The sequence below is a fragment of the Pelophylax lessonae genome, assembly GCF_965119305.1.
Source record: "Pelophylax lessonae genome assembly, chromosome: 1".
NCBI classification, from domain to species: domain Eukaryota; kingdom Metazoa; phylum Chordata; class Amphibia; order Anura; family Ranidae; genus Pelophylax; species Pelophylax lessonae.
The window spans coordinates 127,041,057-127,061,040 of NC_138768.1; the positions used below are offsets into that span (position 1 = coordinate 127,041,057).

Sequence of the window (19,984 nt, forward strand, 5' to 3'; positions counted from 1 at the left end):
GGGATCTCCGCTCCCACAAAGTGGACAGCTACAGACCCTTCCAAAACACGTTGAATTTGTATTGCCTTTTATAATAAGATACCTTTCACTTGTCATAAAACCATCGCTGATCCTCACGGCCAATAACTGCTCCTTTTGGGTTTGTTCTTATTATGCCCCAAATGAGCGACACATACCCTTCTTGTCTCATCTCTGAGCTACTGCGTACTCATGCTAAAGGAACTCTCCTGCTGTGCGGAGACTCAAACCTGGTTTTGAACCAAAAACTGGATCGCTCTAAACCCGATCAGAAGGGCACTGAGACTTTCTCCGGATCTTACAGAGATTTTCTAGATCGCTCTGGCCTGGTAGATATTTGGAGAGAACTCCACCCCATTACCAGGGACTACACGCAGCACTCTCACCCGCACGCCCGTTTCTCACGAATTGACCACATGCTCGTCCCCAGGCAGCTTATACCTCAGGTTTTATCTGCCTCTATCTTGACTGTTCCTTGGTCTGATCATGACCCGACCCTTGTTACTTGTAATTCGTTCGTGCTCAAACCCCCTTCACCTAAATGGTGTCTGATTCCTTTTTGTCCCAATCTTCTCCAATAGAAGACCTGCTACTATGTTCGGCAGAATACTTTCAACTTAATGTAGGTTAAGTTCAGTCCCCAGTCACCTTATGGGAAGCCTATAAGTCGTTGATCCAGGGCCACATAATCTGATATGCTTCTCGCCAGAAGAAGGAGAGACAGGCACAGATTTCCCGATTAGAATCTGAGCTAAATGCTGCCACAAACCTACAGAAACAAAACCACAGTAATCAACAGAGAGTTGAGGTGGATAGGCTTTGGAGGGATCTTGATCTGTGTCTGACTGAGAGAGCGAAACGTCACTTGAGACGGACCAAACAAAAATGTTATGCTAACTGTAACAAGCCTGGTACCATGTTGGCAAATAAACTGAAATCCTTCGCTCCCAGACAGCCTGCCCTCTCTCTCAGAACCAGATTCCAAGATTGAATGTTTAATCCGATTAGGATATTGAAGGAATTTTGGCACCACTTGTCAAAATTTATTCCCCTCCAAAAACCATATCTCACCTAGACCTCACCTTTTTTCTTAATGAAACGGCCCTGCCATCTTTAAAGCCTGCACACCGGGATGCTCTAGGTGCTGACATTATGGAATGAGAAGTGCGACAGGTTATTAAAGATCTTAAACCCCCACAAACGTCCAGTCCCGGACAGATTCTTGGCCCTTTTCTACAAAAAATTTTCAGATGTAGCAGCTCCGTACCTTATTTCCCACTTCAATAGCCTTAAGCAAGGCAAAACTTTACCCAAAACCATGTTACAGACCTCTATTGTAAAGCTTCTCAAGCCGGATAAGGACACCTAAACCTGGCCCAAATTCCACCCAATTTCACTCCTTAACGTTGACATATAAATCTTAGCCACCCTGAATGAACTGCATCTTACACCGTTTGATCCATAAAGATCAGGTGGGCTTCTTGCCCCTTAGGCAAGCTGCAGACAGTGTTCATCGCACACTCCTCCTCACTCATACAGCACACCATCAAACTAACCAACTAATGCTGCTTTCCCTAGACATCCGGAAAGAATTTGAAACCCTATCCTGGACCTATCTAAAAGCAGCCCTGACCCATAGAGGCGTGGGCAACACCTTTCTACTATGGATAGCTGCTCTGTATAGTGATCCCTCAGCTACTGTGAAATACATAAGACATGCTTCGCCCTCCTTCCCTATAGCCCAGGGAACTCGCCAGGGATGCCTCCTCTCTCCACTTCTCTTTATTATTGCCCTGGAATCTTTGGCCGCACACATTTGCCTGAGCCCTGACATCAGAGGTATTGAATTGGCCAGTGTACACCACAAGCTTGCCTTGTTCGCCAATGATATTTTGAAGTATATTACATCGCCACATATCACGCTTCCCAATTTGGAATCTCTGTTAGATAGCTTCTCCTCCCTTTCAGGCCTCTATGTAAATCAAACCAAGTCCGTGCGCTGAATGTCTCTCTGACAGATGACGCTCTCCAGGTGGCACAGGACCATTTCTCCTTCCAATGGACTGATTCTATTCCCTACCTTGGGATTACACTCACCCTGACATACCAACCCTATATAGTGCTAGCAATCCTCCTCTTATTAAAGCTCTGAGCTTGACTGTTGGAGTCCTGGAACAAAACAGACATTTCTTGGCTGGCCGGATACATGCAATAAAGATGACCCTTCTGCCTAAGCTGTTATATCTGTTCACAGTTCTGGTCCCTCCGCATGTCCTGTGGTCCTTGCAACACCTTCTCTTTAGGTTTATTTGGGGCTCGGCCAAATCGAGACTATACAGACAATTACTCTATAAGCCCAAAACTCAGAGCGTATTGAGGATGCCTAACATCACCTATTACTACAAGGCAATGGTCCAATTTTTTGCAAGAAAGGCTGCACGCCTTTGGACCTTTATTGATGTAGTAGACACGGACCCGGTCCCGCTGTCCTCTTTACCCTGGCTCCCTTCTCAACTCCGCCCTAAACCTTTAAACCCTGTCATGTCCCACTCCCTTGCAGTATGGGACTCTAAAATATTCGGTTCAAGTGATATCACTGCACCTCCCTCTTCTAGAGATATTTAACTGTCCTTTTATTTCCTCCAGGTTTGGAGAGTCTTAGGAGTTATCAGTGGTGGTGTAGCAAGGGTTTAACGATGGTTTGGTCTCTTTTTTTATCCTCCCCAGCATAGTCACCTTTCAGTACCTCAAAGATGCATACGACATCCCAGACTCTGAGAAATGTCATCATCTCCAAATCCGTCATCTGCTGGAATCGCTGGCAAAAAACCTTTAAAAAGGTTAAATGACTGTGGATAAGAGTTTATAACATGGTCAGTTCGGTATTGCATATAAACCTACAGAAAGACCCCTGGGAGGTGCTCTTACACAAACTAATAGACCGCGCTACCAAACGAGAGAGCACCCTAGTGACCCATCTATTTTCAGCCATGAAGCAGACGATTGCAAAAGCGTGGAAGATGCCGGTTCTCAACTTCGAGGTAAAACGTCGGGTGCACGGTACCCTGGTGAATGGGAAACTGATGCCAATATTAACTGATACACTTGACAAGTTTTTACGCACTTGGCAGCCCTGGTGCTGGAGCCATTAGTGCAACCACCTACGTGCTTTCTAGAACTGTAAACCAACACTACGAGTCAATATATCCATAGTGAACCTCAGGGACAGAGATGGCCTACTCCTCCTCCCTCCCCCCTCTTCTTCTTTCTCTTCTCTCTTTTCCCCTTACTTTTTTATTTCTCCCTGGGCCCTCTCTACCTAAGCATTTGCTTCCCTTTTTTTTTTTTTTTTTTTCATGCCTTTGAGCAGGAGCAGTATCCTGTTCTTTAGTCTTATGGACAACTGTACTGCTCTTGCTAGCTCAAGAGCCGAAAAGCCTTTTTATCAATTGCTTGGGACCAATGGTCCTTCATTTCTTTATCATTGTTTAATGCTACGTATCGGAGGAGAGAAACTCCTCCTGCACTTGTTCATATTTTCACAGTTTTCTTGGTTATGCAAATGTCTATTGTTCTTGTCATTTCTAAAAATATCAACATTCAAATGCAAGCCTACTCCTCAATATTTGAGAGAGATGGCTGGTCTTGCCCCTATCCGTACACCGTTCGCTCCCAATAGGGGTGTCCGGGTGTCCTTGAGGCACGACCGGCATCACCGGTATGTTACAGAGCTCCTCATACTTATTGTTTTAATAGTTCTTTTTCACTTTTCCTATATTGCGCGCATTGACTATGTTAAGTCATGTACCAATGTACTTATCCCTATATTGACAGAAAATGGATGATGTTTTATCTTGATGTTTGTATTTTTATTTGAAAATCTTCAATAAAAACATGATAAAAGGAATGTCAAATAGCTTTGTGTGCCATTGAGAAGGTGATTAGCTACACCTGATTGAGTTTACAAGTCATTTTTAGAAGGGGGTGATCCTTTTTCCAACTCAGTGATTCAGGTTTTTTTAAATTTTTGTTTATTGATTTTTATTTTTTACATGTTGATGTTATATCTTTCACTTGGATGTTCTAAATTGTACTAAATACGGTAAAATACAGCTGGATAAAACAAAAACTGTTTTCATTTCAGGCTGCAAAGCAACAAAATGTGATTATTTTAAAGGGAGTGATTCTTTTCTATACCCACTGTGTGTGAACAAATGTAGTTTGCAATAGCAAGAAGGAATTATGTTTACTTCAATACTATAAACTTACCACCATATCCCTTCTGTCTTTAAAGGTATTTTAGCATTGATTGAACTGCCCAAGAATTGTGTGGCGGCAGCAGTTGGAAAAGATTTGAGTAAGTTGCCTTTTCTTCTTTTTTTCTTTATTTCAATACAGAGTAGCCTCACATTAGTGAATAAAGTGGAACTATAGATAAAAAAAATAACATTTGCGAGCAGGGTGGCTTTTTATTTCGGAAGAGACATTCTGGGGGGAAAAATCATAAAAAGACACCATTTAGAATTCTGTCAGGCTTCCGCAAAGAAATTGACGACGCTTGCGCAAGAATCATGTACCTGTTAGAAACAGATTCATGAATCTGAGACCAACATGGAGGTTGGAGGTGTCCATGTCACACAGACTGGCACATGACCAAGGAGTTTTGTAATGGGGTGGGTGGATACCATACTGGAATCTGCCCACTGTCGTGCATTTAAAAGCAATGTGGACCTGATGGAGAACTATTCTCCTAGTTCCCCATATGGCTCCACTCACCCAAAAAGCAAACTAAGGACATGAATTACTAGAACCATGTCCTGTGGTCTGATGAGACCAAAATAAACGGATTTGGTTCAGATGTGTCAAGCTTGTGTGGCGGCAACCAGGTGAGGAGTACAAAGACAAGTGTGTCTTGCCTACAGTCAAGCATGGTGCTGGGAGTGTCATGGTCTGGGGCTGCATGAGTGCTACTGGCACTGGAGAGCTACAGTTCATTGAGGGAACCATGAATGCCAGCATGTACTGTGACATACTGAAGCAGAGCATGATCCCCTCCCTTCGGGGACTGGGCCGCAGGGCAGTATTCCAAGATAACGATCCCAAACACACCTCTAAGACGACCACTGCCTTGCTAAAGAAGCTGAAGGTAAAGGTGATCGACTGGCCAAGCATGTCTCCAGACCAAAACCCTTTTGAGCATCTGTGGGTCATCCTCAAACAGAAGGTAGAGGAGAGCAAGGTCTCTAACATCCACCAGCTCTGTGATGTCATCATGGAGGAGTAGAAGAGGACTTCAGTTGCAACCTGTGAAGCTCTGGTGAACTCCATGCCCAAGAGGGTTAAAGCAGTGCTGGAAAATAATGGTGGCCACATAAAATATTGACACTATGGGCCCAGTTTGGACATTTACACTTAGGGGTGTACTCACTTTTGTTGCCAGCGGTTTAGACATTAATGGCTGTGTGTTGAGTTATTTTGAGGGGACAGCAAATGTACACTGTTATACAAGCTGTACACTCACTACTTTACAGTGTAGCAAAGTGTCATTTCTTCAGTGTTGTCACATTAAAAGATATAATAAAATATTTACAAAAATGTGAGGGGTGTACTCACTTTTGTGAGATACTATATGTGCCACTTTGTGTTGGTCTATTACATAAAATCCCTTTAAAATACATTTACATTTTGGTTGTGACATGACAAAATGTGGAAATTTTCTAGGGGTATGAATACTTGTTCAAAGCTCTGTACATGGATCAGAAATTTCCTCTCCATTCTGCAGAAAAAAAAATATCTGTGTTTGTGTCCTGTTAGGTTACATGCACACGGCTGTGTAAAAAAAAAAAAAAAAAAAAACCCAATAATTTAAAGCATTTTTTTGTTTACGAATCTGAATGCATGTGTATTGTTTTTAATGGGAACATGCATACAGGTGAGTAAACAATATCAGTATCTGTATATTATCAGTTTATAAAAAGTCAGATCCGTAACCAAAAATCATACAATTAAGGTGCATACACATATACATGGCTACAGAGAGTGCGTTATGGGATTGAAAACAGAACAGAAGGGTAGAACTAGAATTTTAATGCATTTAAACACAAGCATTTTTCTGATCATTTTTGCAGAAACGTTTGTGCACGAAAAACCATGTGTATGTGAACAGTAAAATACTGATCTCTATATGCTTGTCTGCATGTAGTCCCATAGTAAATTGTATTTGATAATAATATGTCCTCTTACGTATAGTTAAATGTCTAGCATTACTATTTGTACATTTGTGTAACATTCATTTCTTTTTTCTCTTTAGTAATCTTTAAAATAGGGGCGTCCAAAGAATTGGATAACTGGGATATTTTTCAGATTAAATGCCTTTCAGGTCACAAGGACATTGTTCGAACTGTGATAAATGTCAACGGTTAGCATCCTTTCTTTTCTTTTTTTATTTACTTTATTCTATGTGCTTTTAAAACAGTTTTGTAAAATAAGTAGTGTAATACAGATGTACAAAACTCTAAAACACAAATTTATTTTTGTAATAAAATCATCATTTATATATTTGTTTACAATTTCTTTGTGAAAAACGGTGCAGAAGCCCAAACTGACAGGTTAGGTGTCTTTAAAGTCCTTTTTTCCCCATGCAGACATTTTTCTTTTGTATTTTTTTAATTGTAGCGTGAAGCCGGCCATATATGGTTAGAATCTCGGCCAGTTCAGCAGGGACTGGCTAAGATTGGAACCATGTATGGGCAGGCTGATTGTACCCAAGTTGATCGATCAACTTGGGTACAACCAGCCTGTTGAATTTTTCTACATATGGTTACTGCCAGCAGCTATAGCTGCTAGTAGTAACCATTACATTCTGCCGGCCAGGAATGCTCCCCGTGCCCCCCGCTGGCAGAATACAATAGCGCGGCGGGAGGCTTCCTCCATCAACAGTGAGTGTGTTGATGGGGAAATCGAGCGGTTTTCTTCCGCCTGTAGTAAAAGGAAAGAAAATTGAATCATCTATGGCCAGCTTTAGAACTATAGGAAGCCATGGATTTTTATACATGTTCATGCATTTTGTCTGCATTCTAAATGACCGTATGATACATAGCAGTATGCCCAGTGGGAGTGATCCCTTTACTGGCACTGCCTGTTATTAGTATTGTAGTTTTGAGTGCTGCAGATAAGACATTTTCTTTGTTGCTGTCAGTTACTGAGCCTAAATGTTGTTTAATAGTTAATTGAAATATTTTGTGCCATCTGTTTGGTTTTTTATTCTGTAGAGCTAACATTTGTGAGTGGCTGTGATGCTGGGGAGCTGATTGTGTGGGATGCTTTAGACTGGTCTATCCAAGGTTGTGAAAGAAACTTCCCACACATATATACACAGCAAGACTCTCCTCCAGAGAATAGACTGCTGCCAACACAAGAGGAGGTTTCCATACAACATCTGTCGTCTGATAGAGAGGTCTGTATTCTGTTCCTATTTCAGTTCTGAGAACATGCTGTACATTTTTGGAGCATAGTAAGTCATTTATTTACTTTCTTGTTTTTCTTTATTCTCTCCTTTTAAAGGGGGTTGCAAAGTCAGAAGTTTTTTTTATCTTAATGCTTTCTATGCATTAGGATAAAAAGCCTTCTGTGGTCAGCAGCCCCCCTAATACTTACCTGAGCCCCCTCTCTATCCAGCGATGTCCACTAATGCCTCAGCCGACTCTCTCCTGATTGGCTAAGACACAGCAGCGGTGCCATAGGCTACCGAAGCTGTCAATTAAACTCAGTTTGCCAATGAGGAGAGAGAGGGAGGGGCCAAACTGCAGCTCTGCGTCTGAATGGGTACACAGAGCTGCAGCTTGGCTCGGGTGCCCCTATAGCAAGCTGCTTGCTTTGGGGGTACTCAACAGGAAGGAGGGACCAAGAGCTCCAGCCAGGGACCCGAGAAGAGGAGGATCTGGGCTGCTCTTTGCAAAACCACTGCACAGAAGGGCTAAGTATAATATGTTTGTTATTTAAAAAAAAAAAAAACGAGACTTTACAATCACTTTAAAGCTGATCTCCAGCTTTCAGTGAGGTTTAAATGGTTTGTTTGGACCAAGCTGATCTAAATTTACTTCACTTACTGATGCAGTGGCTGTGCTGTGTGCACTGTCTGAACAGTCTGAACGGCCTCAGCTACAGTATCTCACAAAATTGAGTACACCCCTCACATTTTTGTAAACATTTTATTCTATCTTTTCATGTGACAACAATGAAGAAATGATACTTTGCTACAATGTAAAGTAGTGAGTGTACAGCTCGTATAACAGTGTACATTTGCTGTCCCCTCAAAATAACTCAACACACAGCCATTAATGTCTAAATCGCTGGCAACAAAAGTGAGTACACCCCTAACTCAAAATGTCCAAATTGGGCCCAATTAGCCATTTTTCCTCCCCGGTGTCATGTGACTTGTTAGTGTTACAAGGTCTCAGGTGTAAATGGGGAGCAGGTGTGTTAAATTTGGTGTTATCGCTCTCACTCTCTCATACTGGTCACTAGAAATTCAACATGGCACCTCATGGAAAAGAACTCTCTGAGGATCTGAAAAAAAGAATTGTTGCTCTACATAAAGATAGCCTAGGCTATAAGAAGATTGCCAAGACCCTGAAACTGAGCTGCAGCACGGTGGCCAAGACCATACATTGGTTTAACAGGACAGGTTGAACTCAGAACCGGCCTCGCCATGGTCAACCAAAGAAGTTGAGTGCACGTGCTTAGCGTCATATCCAGAGGTTGTCTTTGGGTAATAGACATATGAGTGCTGCCTGCATTGCTGCAGATGTTGAAGGGGTGGGGGGGTCAGCCTGACAGTGCTCAGACCATATGTCCCACACTGCATCAAATTGGTCTGCATTTTGCTGAAGACAAGCAGACTAAGGACATGGATTACTGGAGCCATGTCATGTGGTCTGATGAGACCAAGATAAACCTATTTGGTTCAGATGGTGTCAAACATGTGTGGCGGCAACCAGGTGAGGAGTACAAAGACAAGTGTGTCTTGCCTACAGTCAAGCAAGAGTGTCATGGCCTGAGGCTGCATGAGTGCTGCCCGCACTGGGGAGCTACAGTTCATTAAGGGAACCATGAATGCCAACATGTACTGTGACATACTGAAGCAGAGCATGATCCACACCCTACGGAGAGTGCCTCAGGGCAGTATTCCAACATGATAACGGCCCCAAACACACCTCCAAGTTGACCACTGCCTTGCTAAATAAGCTGAGGGTAAAGGTGATGGGCTGGCCAAGCATGTCTCCAGACCTAAACCATATTGAGCATCTGCGGGGCATCCTCAAACGGAAGGTGGAGGAGCGCAAGGTTTCTAACATCCACCAGCTCCATGATGTCGTCATGGAGGAGTGGAAGAGGATTCCAGTGGCAAGCTGTGAAGCTCTGATGAACTCCATGCCCAAGAGGGTTAATGCAGTGCTGGAAAATAGTGGTTGCCACACATTGAGACTTTGGGCCCCATTTGGACATTTTCACTTTTATTTTGAGGGGACAGCAAATTTACACTGTTTTCACGCTGTACACTCGCTACTTTACATTGTAGCAAAGTGTCATTTCTTTAGTGTTGTCACATGAAAAGATAAAATAAAATATTTACAAAAATGTGAGGGGTGTACTCACTTTTGTGAGATACTGTACATACAGTATACAGCTCTGTTTTCTGGCAGTGGGGTGAGAACTTCTTGTCCCATGCCTGAAACAAATTCAATTCGGGTTGAGCGCTGCTTAACCATTCACAGGGAGCTTTTTAGTCTCTAAATGAGTACAAAGCTTCCTCTGATTGGCTGAGGGGGAGAGGCAGACAGATGATGTGATGATCTCTGCGTCACACCAGTCAGAGAAAGTTTTTTGTATTCAATCATAAAATACAAATCTCCCTGTGAAATGCTGAGCAGAACTCAACGTGACTTTGCTTTATTTCGGGAATGGGGCATGAAGTTCCTGGCTTATTACTTAAACACAGCACTGTATACTGTGTGTAGTTGAGAATACATACAATTTATACAGTTCACACAGGCACTGAATCTATTCGTAAAGTAAATGGTTCACTTGCACTTCCTTGGTCTTTACTAAAAGCTGCAAATTGGCATTAATTTAATATGATTACAGTAATGTATGTGTTTTTTCTCTGCAGTGTGTGTATGTGGCAGTGGGAAGAGGAATTTACGTTTACAACTTGCATACAAAGAGAGTGATTGGTTTTCAGAAGAATGCTCATGACTCCAGTATACAGCACATGGCAAACATTCCAAACAGGTATCAAGTCATTAGTAGCATACCACTTTTTTCAATAATTGTAAATATAAAAATGTAATTTTAATTTTACACGACTATTAACAGCTTTGCAGATCTGTGGTTGGCAAACTATTTTGATTTAGTATTTCTAAATGTGTTCATTTATTCAGTGCATGTTTTTGGGTTCATTCAATGCAATGCAACGGCTGGTGTGCGGTGCAGTCCAGCCAAGATCAGCACAGTGATGATCCGCTGATCTCAGTGCATCACACTGTTTTCTCTCTCTTATTTTTAAATGAACGTTTTTGAGATGCCACACAGACATCTCAAATAGTTTATTTGCCGTCTGCAATGCGGTGGTGTGAACCCGGCACATAGTGAGACGAGGCATTTTGCCTTGTAATGCGGTGCAACTTCGGTGGAATAGCCACGTAACGCAGTTTTACTGCATCTGGTGTGAACTTAGCCTAAAAGTAGAATTCCTGCCTAAAACGAACTAGCCTGAAAGTGGTAATAAACCCAAAAGCAAACCTTTTATTATATTGCAGCTTACAAATTTATTTTTTTTCATTATTGACAATTTTTATTAAATTTTCTTTTTTCGAAACAAGAAAAAAAACACGACAAACACTGGACATCATATACGACCAAAACAGATCATTGCAGGGATCATACACACATCTACATAAGCACTAAAGTAGGTCTAGTACAACTGCAGCTGATAATTTCTAATCTGTTTAACAGAAACTAAATAGAAGAACAGTCTATATGCATGAACATCAATATTCAAGCATACTTCAGAGACAAATCGCTCAGAATAGCACTTGACCCTATCGGAAGTCAGAGGTCCGGTTTCCAGTTGGAAGGTCTCACTGAATATCTAGAAAACTAACAAACAAAGATAAGGGGAAAAGAAAGAACAACAGAAAGAGATATAAGGTTCCTTAGCTCCTCAATCCTGAGTAGCAAAAACAACGTCATCAAAGCAGACAAGAGACTGTGGGGCCTCACGGAGGGTCCTCTCTCGAGTGCCAACGCTCCCACAGCGCATTGTGAGGTTATATCGTGTCAGCTAGGCGTGCTTTGAGAGAGCCTATAATCTCCACATCCTTAATCCTGGCATAGAGATCAATGGAGGTCAGCGGCTTTCCCATTACAAGACATTGAAGGGCTATCAAGCATCTAGCCGTCGTTAAGATGTGAGACATTAACTTTTTAGCTAGTCTGGATAACCTAGGAGGGAGTAGTAACTCTAATAAAAAGATTTTTAGACTAAGAATGTCCGGATCAAACAATCGCTGGATAAGGTCTGGAACCGAGCGCCGAAGTGCAGAAGTGAGCATTACCAATAAATATGAAACGCGGCCATGGTTTCTACGGCAGCGCCAGCAGCGGTCTGAAGCTGAGGAGTATATGGCCTGTAATGGAGCAGGAGTCATGTACCAAAAAAAAGCTCCTTATACATTTTCTCTGTGAAGAGTACATTTAGAGCTTTTGGCCACCCAAGACCATATAGTCCTCCACTGTTTTATGGAAAGTTATTTTCCAAGAGCCTGCTCCCATTTGAGCATATACCTATGCTTACTCTGGGTATCTATTTTCTGCTTATTTTACAGTTTATAAATATCAGAAATTAGGCCTTTTTGAGAAGGATTAGCTAGAACTATTCACGCGGTCAATTTAGAAATTTGGAGATTAGGAGTGAAGGATAAAGCATAATGGCGTATTTGAAGATATCCAAAAAAAAGCTATGTGGGCCAAATCATGCTTTCCTCGAAGTTCTTCAAAGGATAAAAGTGTTCACAATATGGGATCGACTAGATGGCCAAAATGAAATAGACTTCTCTCCAACTGGGGGAAATAATTTAATAGGTAAGGCTGTCTGGCATCTTGGAGTTATAGTGGAAAGCAGTCAATAAAGAGGCTTCAGATTGGAGGGATTGTGTTTACATTTCAACTGTCTCCAAAGATTGCGTAACAAGGCTATAGAGTGCAAAAGAGAGTTCGAAGGCATTTCCGTATCTTTATTCCATCTGGGTCGGGGCCAACAGTTTATCTATTTCAGTCCAGCGATTATATGCCAGCAGGGTAACCCACAAGGCTATTGCCCTCAATTGTTCTACGTATGAGATTGGGGAAGGTCAGTACCCCATCATTCTTAGAGGCAAAGAGGACCGATTGGGCAATTGTGCTGTTTATGGGTCCAGGTAAAATTCCAAAGATCCCCCTAAAGGCTCCGGAGATTCTTCTGTGGCATGGGGATCGGGAGGGTCTGGAAACAATAAAAATCTTGGGCAAAATCGTAATTTTAACTGATGCTAAACGGCCCAGCCAAGAGATTCTGTAGTGCCTCCATTAGGTTAAAAGGGATCTTATAAACGCCAAAAGAGGTTTAATGTTAGCCCCATATAGAGTCATATCTCTCTGTAAGCACAGAGAGAGGAGAAAGCTGCTGGAGATGGGCACAGTGCTGGATCGAGCTCAGGTAAGTATACAGGGGGGTGAGGGATGGTACAAACACTGGGACATTTTTTATCTTCATGCAAGGAATACAAAAAATGTCAAGGCTTTACAACTGTTTTATTAACTTAAGTTGGCAAAGTGTATTACTCTAACTACAAACTTTCTGCACAGCTTTTGTGAAATACTATTTGCATTTTGGCATGAATAATCATTTTAGTTCTAGAAAAAGTATAAACAGTAAATAAATAGTGTTGCTTTATCCAGGCAGCTTGTTTCATGTTCAGAAGATGGCAGTGTTCGCATTTGGGAGTTGAGATCAAAACCACAGCTTCAGGCAGAATCTGTACCAGCAGGTATGTAGTGATGGTAAACCTTTAGTGTTTAATACTACAATTGTAATTAGTAGTTATTTTTTAATTTTTTTTAGTTCTTTATAATAGAAACCAGAAAACGAATGACAAATCATGCCCATTACAATTCAACCATACAGTGTAAGGCCCACATTAGTAGTTACTTATGAGAGTTGTAGTTATCACTGTCATATACAGCAGTGCCATTTCTGAGTTAAAGTAGTATTGGAAAAGTTATGGGCGAACAAAAAAAAAGGAGATCACAACATGCTGCTTTTTTTTTTTTTTTTTTTTATATTTAACACACACTGGTCCATTATACCCCAGCTCCATATCCCATGCCACCATTTTTGCCACCATATGTTCATGCCATAGGGTGCCAGCTTCTTCTTCCTCATTCTCTGTGCCTGCTTGCTGATGACTTCTTTAGCAGGTCTATAGTGCATGCGTGGTATGAGATCTGGCATGGTTAGTTATGGTCTATACATTGCCATGAGCAACAAGAGCATCATTACACCAGCCAACACTCTTATTGCTGAAAGGTTGGCAATCATATATATATATATACACAAAAAGGCCTTTCTCCCAAGTATTTAGGAAACCTTGGATGATAGTACAGTTTGAACTCCCTGGAAGGCAGTGGTGACATAGTCTACCCAGTGGGCAGCTGTAAGGCACTGGCCATGTCACTAGTGTCTCTGAATAACAGGAAGAAGAAGAATTTATAGCAGAGTAATATACATTATACATAAGCTTTCAAGTGTTTTGTATTCAGCGTGCAGATCTACATGAATGCTTTTTTTTTTTTGTTTTAGGGGAGGGGGAAAACCTCCACTTTAATAAAGAAAATGTTTTCCTGATAAAGGTTGTTGAGTGTTGATTGGCAGCTGTGTATGGCTTGCCATTTCCCATATTCACTGACTTGAATGTTTTCTTTTATTATAAGGAATTAATAGATTGAAAATGATAAATGCCTTTTTTCAGGTTTTTTTACCATGTGGGGCTTTGGAAAAGGCAATAAGCAGTCCAATCAAACAGTGAAGAAGATTCATGAAAATGGCATTGTAGCTTCCTTGGAGCTGATTGGAGATTTAATTGGACATTCTTCTGCTGTGCAGGTAAAGATTTTGGTTTCTGTACAAGTGTACATCAAGAAAATATCTCTCAGCAAGCAGTGCTAAGTGTGGTAGTGTGCTATCCCTGTCCCTGTTTTTTTTTTTTTCCAGCAGCGGTTGTGTATTCTGCTTAGGCTGTTAAAGTGGCCATAGATGGATCAAAATTTGGTCAATTCGGCAGGGACCAGCCGAATTTCTATCCAGGTGTGGCCACTGCAATTGAATAGAAGTCCCTCTATAGATGGACTCCTGTTCAACCGCCCTGTCGGATAAAAGCTGCTCGATCAATGGCTTCAGATGAGTCTCCCTGCTATCAAAACGCAATAGCACAGGGGAAGGATTCCCCCATCCACTTGAATATGTAGATGGGGGCAATTGGTTCAGTTGTTTTTATTCAGTCCATTGGCTGAATAAAAAAAAATGTAACTTTATATGGCCAGTCTTAGGATGACCATACACACTGCAATCTGAATATACCATCCCTGTACAATATCATTTAGCCAAAAACTATATAGTGGGCAAACCTCTACAATCCAATCTATTTCTATCCAGTTGCACATGCCCTTACATTACATAGTTGTTCATAAATCTAAAGAAGATAGTACAATCAGATTGTATAGTGTATGTTTAGCTTTAGTCAGTTGATTTTGCCTATAGTCCAATACCTGGCAAAAAAAAAAAAGGTAAGAATGCAGTTTTGATACCTACCCAATGGCCCAACTCTCTAGCATTGTGTTTCAGTAGCAGCTGACAGACCACACCAGCCCGCACACCATACCCCCCCCCCCCCCCCGGTTGCCGGCTCACTCAACGTGAACATGTGGGGGCAAGCAGCAGCGGCGGCTTCTCCTCCGTCTCCTGTGTCTCCTCCCTCCTTCTCCTTGGCCAATGGCGTGGCTTCTCCTTTCGGGCCAATCGGGAAACGGGTCTCAGGACCCGCTTCCTGATTGGCCAGGAGGAGGATCCACGTAACAATAGTGAATATTTATTTGCTATTGTCACACAACTGAGTGGTCTCTTCCCCCTGAGCCCACCCTTTTTTGAAGCCTATTAGAGCCTCTGGCTCTAATCACCTGCTTCAAAAAAAAAAACCCCATTGGAATCAATGCGTCCGGCGCCCTGCATATAGATTAGAATTTGAAATACTCTCCTATTCTTCGTGGCAGCTTACCAAACCAATGTTGCAAGATTATTCTCTGTTTCTTGATAATAGGATACTAAAAATCTGCACACCACAGCATTTGATTTTGTAACTGGTCTTCTATGTATAGCTGAAATCTAACCAGTTTATTTTCTTTTAGATACATTTCCCAATCTGTGCCTTTTTGCCTAAAAGAAGAAAACGCACCTTTCCAGTTAGACTTTTTTTTATTTAAGAAAAAACTGTAGAAAGATTTCTACATTCTTTGTCTTGTCTCTTAGAAGGCAGACATTTAGATGATCAGCTTGCCGTGTGCGCCTTCAGTCAGCCGCTGGACTGCCTATTACAGTACCTCACAAAAGTGAGTGCGCCCCTCAAATTTTTGTAAATATTTTATTATATCTTTTCATGTGACAACACTGAAGAAATGACACTTTGCTACAATGTAAAGTAGTGAGTGTACAGCTTGTATAACAGGGCAAATTTGCTGTCCCCTCAAAATAACTCAACATACAGCCATTAATGTCTAAACTACTGGTAACAAAAGTGAGAACACCTCTAAGTGACTATGTCCAAATTGGGCCCAAAGTGTCAATGATTTGTGTGGCACCATTGTTTTCCAGCACTGCCTTAACCCTCATGGGCATGGAGTTCACCAGAGCTTCACAGGTTGCCACTGGAGTCCTCTTCCACTCCTCCATGATGACATCAAAGAGCTGGTGGATGTTAAAGACCTTGCACTCCTTCACCTTCCGTTTGAGGATGCCCCACAGATGCTCAATAAGTTTTAGGTCTGGAGACATGCTTGGCCAGTCCATCACCCTTATCCTCAGCTTCTTTAGCAAGGCAGTGGTTGTCTTGGAGGTGTTTTTGGGGTCAATATCATGTTGGATAACTGCCCTGCGGCCCAGTCTCTGAAGGGAGGGGATCATGTTCTGCTTCAGTATGTCACAGTACATGTTGGCATTCATGGTTCCTCAATGAACTGTAGCTCCCCAGTGTCGGCAGCACTCATGCAGACCATGACACTCCCAGCACCATGCTTGACTGTAGGCAAGACACACTTGTCTTTGCACTCCTCACCTGGTTGCCGCCACACACGCTTGAAATCATCTGAACCAAATAAGTTCATCTTGGTCTCATCAGACCACAGGACATGGTTCCAGTAATCCATGTCCTTAGTCTGCTTGTCTTCAGCAAACAGTTTTCGGGCTTCCTTGTGTATCATCTGTAGAAGAGGCTTCCTTCTGGGACAACAACCATGCAGACCAATTTGATGGAGTGTGCTGCGTATGGTCTGAGCACTGACAGGCTTGACCCCCCACCCCTTCAACCTCTGCAGCAATGCTGGCAATACAGATACGTCTTTTTCCCAAAGACAACCTCTGAATATGATGCTGAGCATGTGCACTCAACTTCCTTGGTCGATCATGGCGAGGCCTGTTCTGATTGGAACCTGTTCTGTTAAACCGCTGTATCGTCTTGGCCACCGTGCTGCAGCTCAGTTTCAGGGTCTTGGCAATCTTCTTATAGTCTAGGAGAGCGATAACACCAAATTTTACACACCTGCTCCCCATTCACACCTGAGGCCTTGTACCACTAACACATGACACTGGTGAGGGAAAATGGCTTATTTGGCCCAATTTGGACATTTTCACTTTTGTTGCCAGCAGGTTAGACATTAATGGCTGTGTGTTGAGTTATTTTGAGGGGACAGCAAATTTACGCTGTTATACAAGCTGTACACTCACTACTTTACATTGTAGCAAAGTGTCATTTCTTCAGTATTGTAACATGAAAAGATATAATAAAATATTTACAAAATTGTGAGACTTTTGTGAGATACTGTAGGTATGTGTGCTTTCCTCCAGCAGATCTGTTTTGCAGCCCACTAGTTGACTGAAGTGCTGTTACTGGCAGGATGTTCAGTAAGAAAATTTGCAACAGATTCAAAAAAAGGTTGAAAAACTTTATACAATAAAGCATGATGCCAAACATTGAAAAAATAGATTTTCAATTTACACACCCAAATTATATCTCTCCCAGAATAAATGCTACTGTGTAACAAGATATATTGCAGGTATAGACAACTTGCCACTGTTTATCCAGCTTTATATATTACTTATCTAGCTCTTATTTGCATAACTAGTCCATATTTTGCTTTTTACAGATGTTCCTGTATTTTCAAGATCATGGTCTAGTCACATGCTCAGCAGACCAGCTCATCATCCTGTGGAAAGAAGGAAAGCGGGAATCCAGATTACGTAGTCTTTTGCTTTTTCAGAAATTAGAGCAAAATGGAGACTTGCAGCTTAGATATTCCCTCCACTAGCCCATTTATTTATGACAACGCTAACCTTATTCAGAACAAATGATTGCAGGTTATGGAGCTAATATATGTTTTTATGTTTTAACACCTGTACTGATCATGAAAAAAAAACACGTAACTGCCATTTTAATTGTGTTGAGCCACTTTAGAGGTAGAGTTGTTGTAGTGGAGTGTCCCACATGCGGGTTTTGCATCAACATTAAAAACCCAATTAACAAAGAAGATTCCGTTGAGAAAGTTAGGCCTGATTATGAAAATGAACTAGCTTCAAAGAAAACACGCAGATGAGGATTTGGTCTAACCACTATTTAGGCATCTTGTGGTGCCTGTGCTTGGGCTGTTAAAAGTTCAGTATACCCAACAGGTTCGCTTTAAAACTGGATAGGCATGCAAACAATTATTGAAAATGCCTGGTTTATGAGATCTGATGATTTGTATATTACCAGCCTTCAATGCTTTAGTACAGAATTATAGATTTTATCCGATACATTTAGAAATCAAAGTTATACTTGGTCTATCTTAAAGCAGAACTAAGGGCTTTAAATATTGCTAACAGGAAGGCTTTTATTGCAGAAGAGACTATAAATAAAAGCTCTATTTGATCGCACAGTACAAAAAATGGGAATATTCCTAGGCAGCTGAGTTACATGTTGTGCTACCTTCAGGTACTGGGCACTCACAGCAGAACTGTAAGGACCCTCATATAACCCCCCCCCCCCTCCCTCACTGACAGTTATCCTCATTTTTTGCTAGTGTCCTTACAAGGTGGATGTTCCTTTTTTCCTCTATTGATTTTTTTAAATATTTTCTGCTCTAAAGTCCTTCTGGCTACTTATGCAGTTTCTGGATCAATACCCTAGGCATGCTACAGGGGCCATACCTGGACCCTGTCAATGTGATGGAAGATGCGGACTGGTCCTAAAGGCGCTTTGGGCACTGCATCTTCAATAGGCATGCAGGTTGCTATACAGGTCCAGGGCTTGGCTGTTGAAGCCCAGGTCCTGGGTGACAAAGGCTTATCGAATTTGGTTATCCTGACACTTCTGCATGCTAAAAAGTCAACTTCTCATAAAACATGCCATCACACCTTGAGAGATTATCTTTGCATGATGCAAGCAGAAAAAGTTTCCTCATAGACAATACTTTACAGGACACATCCTGGCTTTTCTCCAATGGGGTCTGGAGCAGAGTCTGGTATTGAGTACCCCCAATGGACACATTTTACCCTTGGCTTTCCCCCTGCAGCATCCTTTAGCCTATCACTGTGGTGAAAAGCAGTTTGTGTGGATGGAGGAATCTGTTCATTTTATTTCGTTCAACTCACCTGCTGGATGTAAAAAAAAAAAAAGATCTATGACCAGCTTCACATTTATGTTCAATCATTTCCTTTGGGATTATTAAAGTATTCTGAATCTGAATTCTGAGTGTAAGCTCTGGTGTGATAGCTGACTGCAGGTCTGAATAGAGGCTAAGATGGCTCACTGGATGGCTGTAAAGGATAGGTGAGGTTAGTTGCGCTTTAAGGTGAAAGTGGTATACTCACTCCGCTAATTCTGTCTGGGAAAACTGCCAAATATCCTTTTGCTGGATCACGTTGCCTACATGGCATTAAATAAATGTGAAATATCTTCTGTATAGGTATGGATACTTTGGTGTAAATAAGCTTTTACATAATGTAGCTTTTTGTTTTAGCTTTTTAGTCCTTTAAATGTTGACATATGTATTGTTTTACACAAAGAAAAAAAAACATTATTTCAAGGTTTTTCCATTTTTATTTTATGATTGGATCCATATTTCTACTTTGATTATCCCAGTGATGTGTTTAGTAGAATAGCTATCGAATGAGTACAGAACAATTTACTACTGATATGTTTCTATCCAAATAATAATTATGCACAATAATATTTGCCAAACTGATTGAATAAATATAAAGTTCAGCAAATGAAGATGTTAATAATGTGATGTATAGATGCAGCAATTTGGAGATTATTTGATTACTACTAATTTATACTGAGCATTGTCTCCTCTTTGTGGTTCTTGTGTAATAAGAGGACTTGCATTAATATTTTCTTTTTTATCTTCAGTTATTTATTTTCCCTGACAAAGACTGCTGAAATGTATTTTCTGTTTTCTTGTTGGACAGTGTTATTAATTTGTTTTACCTTTAAGGAGATCCGTGGATGTAAAAGCAGATCTTCCACCTATTCAACTGCCCCTTCCTAAGAATCTGCATCAAAGTGCCTGTGGAAGGAAAAATAGATAATATTCTGTACTTACCTTTCCCCAACATCTTTCC

General features: G+C 41.3%; 1 protein-coding gene across 1 annotated transcript in view; it reads left to right on the top strand.

The window, feature by feature from the left end:
• Nucleotides 1-17,704, top strand: part of WDR41 (WD repeat domain 41) — a 53,309-nt gene extending 35,605 nt beyond the window's left edge. Inside the window, exons 7-13 of the mRNA XM_082259216.1 lie at nt 4,313-4,375; nt 6,329-6,436; nt 7,290-7,474; nt 10,190-10,311; nt 13,018-13,106; nt 14,088-14,221; nt 17,530-17,704. Of these exons, the coding sequence (XP_082115342.1) occupies nt 4,313-4,375; nt 6,329-6,436; nt 7,290-7,474; nt 10,190-10,311; nt 13,018-13,106; nt 14,088-14,221; nt 17,530-17,691 (863 nt within the window). The 3' untranslated portion in view covers nt 17,692-17,704. The remainder of the gene's footprint in view (nt 1-4,312; nt 4,376-6,328; nt 6,437-7,289; nt 7,475-10,189; nt 10,312-13,017; nt 13,107-14,087; nt 14,222-17,529) is intronic.
• Nucleotides 17,705-19,984: the final 2,280 nt, after the last annotated feature.